The sequence below is a fragment of the Phaethon lepturus genome, unplaced genomic scaffold (genome assembly GCF_000687285.1).
Source record: "Phaethon lepturus isolate BGI_N335 unplaced genomic scaffold, ASM68728v1 scaffold8993, whole genome shotgun sequence".
NCBI lineage: Eukaryota > Metazoa > Chordata > Aves > Phaethontiformes > Phaethontidae > Phaethon > Phaethon lepturus.
The window spans coordinates 1944-4654 of NW_010526930.1; the positions used below are offsets into that span (position 1 = coordinate 1944).

General features: G+C 41.5%; 1 protein-coding gene across 1 annotated transcript in view; it reads left to right on the forward strand.

Annotated features, from left to right (window-relative positions):
* Window positions 1-832: 832 nt before the first annotated feature.
* LOC104617801 (NHS-like protein 1) overlaps window positions 833-2711 on the forward strand; it is a gene marked incomplete at its 5' end in the record, with an annotated part of 27626 nt that continues 25747 nt past the window's right edge. The window contains one exon of the mRNA XM_010283218.1: window positions 833-985. Within this exon, the coding sequence (XP_010281520.1) occupies window positions 833-985 (153 nt within the window). The remainder of the gene's footprint in view (window positions 986-2711) is intronic.

Here is a 2711-nt window from a genome sequence, read left to right on the forward strand (position 1 = left end):
AAAGGTAATGACTGTCTCTCGGGAAACATAAATGATAAACAAATCTTAGCGTTATGTGCTTTGGCTGATTCATTACTAGACTGTCTGTAGGGAACTTTGAACTTGAGCAATCTCAGTATTTTATTTTCACATGTGTATTGGCTGAGAAGAGGTGGCCAGAGCAATCCATCGTCAGTGCTGTTGTGCTCTGAGCAGCATTTGCCCAGGGAGCTGCTGTTGTCCAAATCTGTTTTCCACTCATGGCAATGGAAAGTAGCTAATTTATTGGCTTCACTGGAATTTTTGTTCCTGGTTCGAACGAGCATGAGATCAGGGAAGATTATTTCCTGATACAAATGGACCTGTCATAATCTCTCATGGCAACTGTCATATTCCCAGGGTCACCTTTGAGCAAGAGGAAGCTGTTCTCTTAATAAGGAAGAAATTTTTTACAACAAGAGTGGTGAAACCCTGGCACAGGTTGCCCAGAGAGGTGGTAGATGCCCCATCCCAGGCAATATTCAAGGTCAGGTTAGACAGGGCTCTGAGCAATCTGATCTAGTTGGAGATGTCCCTGCTCACTGCAGGGGGGTTGGATTAGGTGACCTTTAAAGGTCACAGCAAAAGGGAAAGGTGTTTCCTATATAACACAGGAGAATAAATTTAGACTAGAAATGAGAGGAGGGTTTTTAACTGTCATGGAAGTGAGGTTCTTGAAAGCGTTTTGATGGGACTACAGTGGCAAAAAATCTTTTTTGTTTTAAGATGATGCGCGACAGACTTACGTGTGGGATTTCATGATATAACTATCTACAATAGTATTCAATTTTCTTATTACTGTCTCTCTCTGCAGCTGTTTCCAACCTAGACGAAGAGAGTAGATGGACCGTGCACTACGCTGCTCCCTGGCACCAGCAGGAAAATGTGTTCCTGCCCTCCTCAAGACCACCTTGTGTGGAGGACCTGCACCGACAAGCCAAGCTGAACCTCAAGTCAGTACTGAGAGGTAAGATGCTGCTGCTGACACTGGTGTGTCCTAAAGGGACAGTAGTTTTTGCCACTGTCTTTGCAAACGTATCCAAATTGCAAGCTTCAGAAGAATCTTATTTGTTTTTCTGCCTATGGCTCATTAGAAACATTAGTGTATTTACTGGCACAAATGTAGGGATAAGGCAAAAATGCTTTTGCTATCGAGAAAGGAAATCTGTTACCTGGCAGAGCACTCTAGAATGGAAAATGGGAAAGCCTGGTGTCTTTTGGCCATTTCCATTTAGTCTTTGGAGTGTTTCCAAAACAGTACCTTCTATTGCAGTACCTCCCCGAGTTACTCTGTTTATACTTCAGGGTAAGAGCCACATCAGAGGTGTTTCATTTGGTAATTTCTTTTGTTGTTGTACAGTGTCATTTCCAGGGATGTGGCTACTTGTGATAAGTCAGAAAAGGTGCTGAGGGCAGAGAAGGGAAATGGGGAACAGGGCACTCACAAGGACCCTTTCAGTAGTGAAAGTGCTTTCTTGCAGAAGGGTGCAGCATATTTTTAAGGACCAATTTTTACCCTTAGTACCTTCACTGGGGACGTACCCATACGGTCTGGCATGGGAGGCATTTTGTGTTGTTAGTGCAGCCATGAGGACAGAGGCAGGCAGCCAGCAGGAAGGACTGCAGAACATCTGCCCCTGGGCCAGAAGCGAAGCCTAAACAGCTTAATGTCCATGTTCTGGAAATGGTTAACCTAGATTTTTCTTTACATTGGCTGTTTAACAAAGGGGGTTACCCTGCAAAGAGCCGACTCATTTCAAGTCCCTTTTTGTTTCAGCAGGAACTGCAGGTACTTGATACGTTGCAGAGTTAACCTGATTTACAAGTACATTGTAAATTTTGTTTGTTTAACATGACATTTTTGCTTTTTAAACGTACAGAAAACTTAATTTTGTATGTCTGAATAGAGAAGTGTTTGGCTGCCGTATTTTATTTCTCTTGCTATTTCCCCAGTTAATTGATTTTCACCATCTCTTACTAGGTGCCTTTTGTTATCATTTAATAGGGGAGTCTTGACAGCCAGTGTTATTGACTCATGCATGGCTCAGCAGATAGGCCATGTGTCCTCTATACTTATTATTGAATTAATGCATTTGTGCAGCTATTTAGCCTCGAAATGTTTACTGTTCCCTTGCAGGCACACTTACCAATTCTTTACAAAAGAGAAATATTTGCCTGCTTTAGATTAAAAAGAATACTGCTTGTGGTTAGCTTTTTGTAAACTTTAACTGCTCATTCGTCTATTTTTCTGTTCTCTGGGACTGTTATCAAAGAAAACTGCACAGGCTAAAATGCTGCTCTGATTTTCTTGTGTTTTATCTGAAATGCATCTACTGTAGTTTCATCTTCTATTTCAATAAATTTGTATCTAATATGTTTGTGTGAAACTGAGTAATATATGCTGCTTCCTTCAGTTTACACATCTGAAGTTACTTTGGTCTGCTGGGATTTTTCTCTAGAGCTGCTGCTTGCTCTTTCTGAAACAAAAGCTATTCAGTACTACTACAACTTGCCAGTTAGCCATTTGTGTTAAATAAACTGGCTTGCGCACCTGATGTAGGACTGCTTGGTAATGAACTGAATTTCAGTTTCATGCTTTCAGGGCAATAACTGAGAGAAGAAACTGTGATGCCTGCAGCACACCTGAAGCTGCTGATATAGTCAACAAAACTCTGTTAACCTCAAGCTCTTTC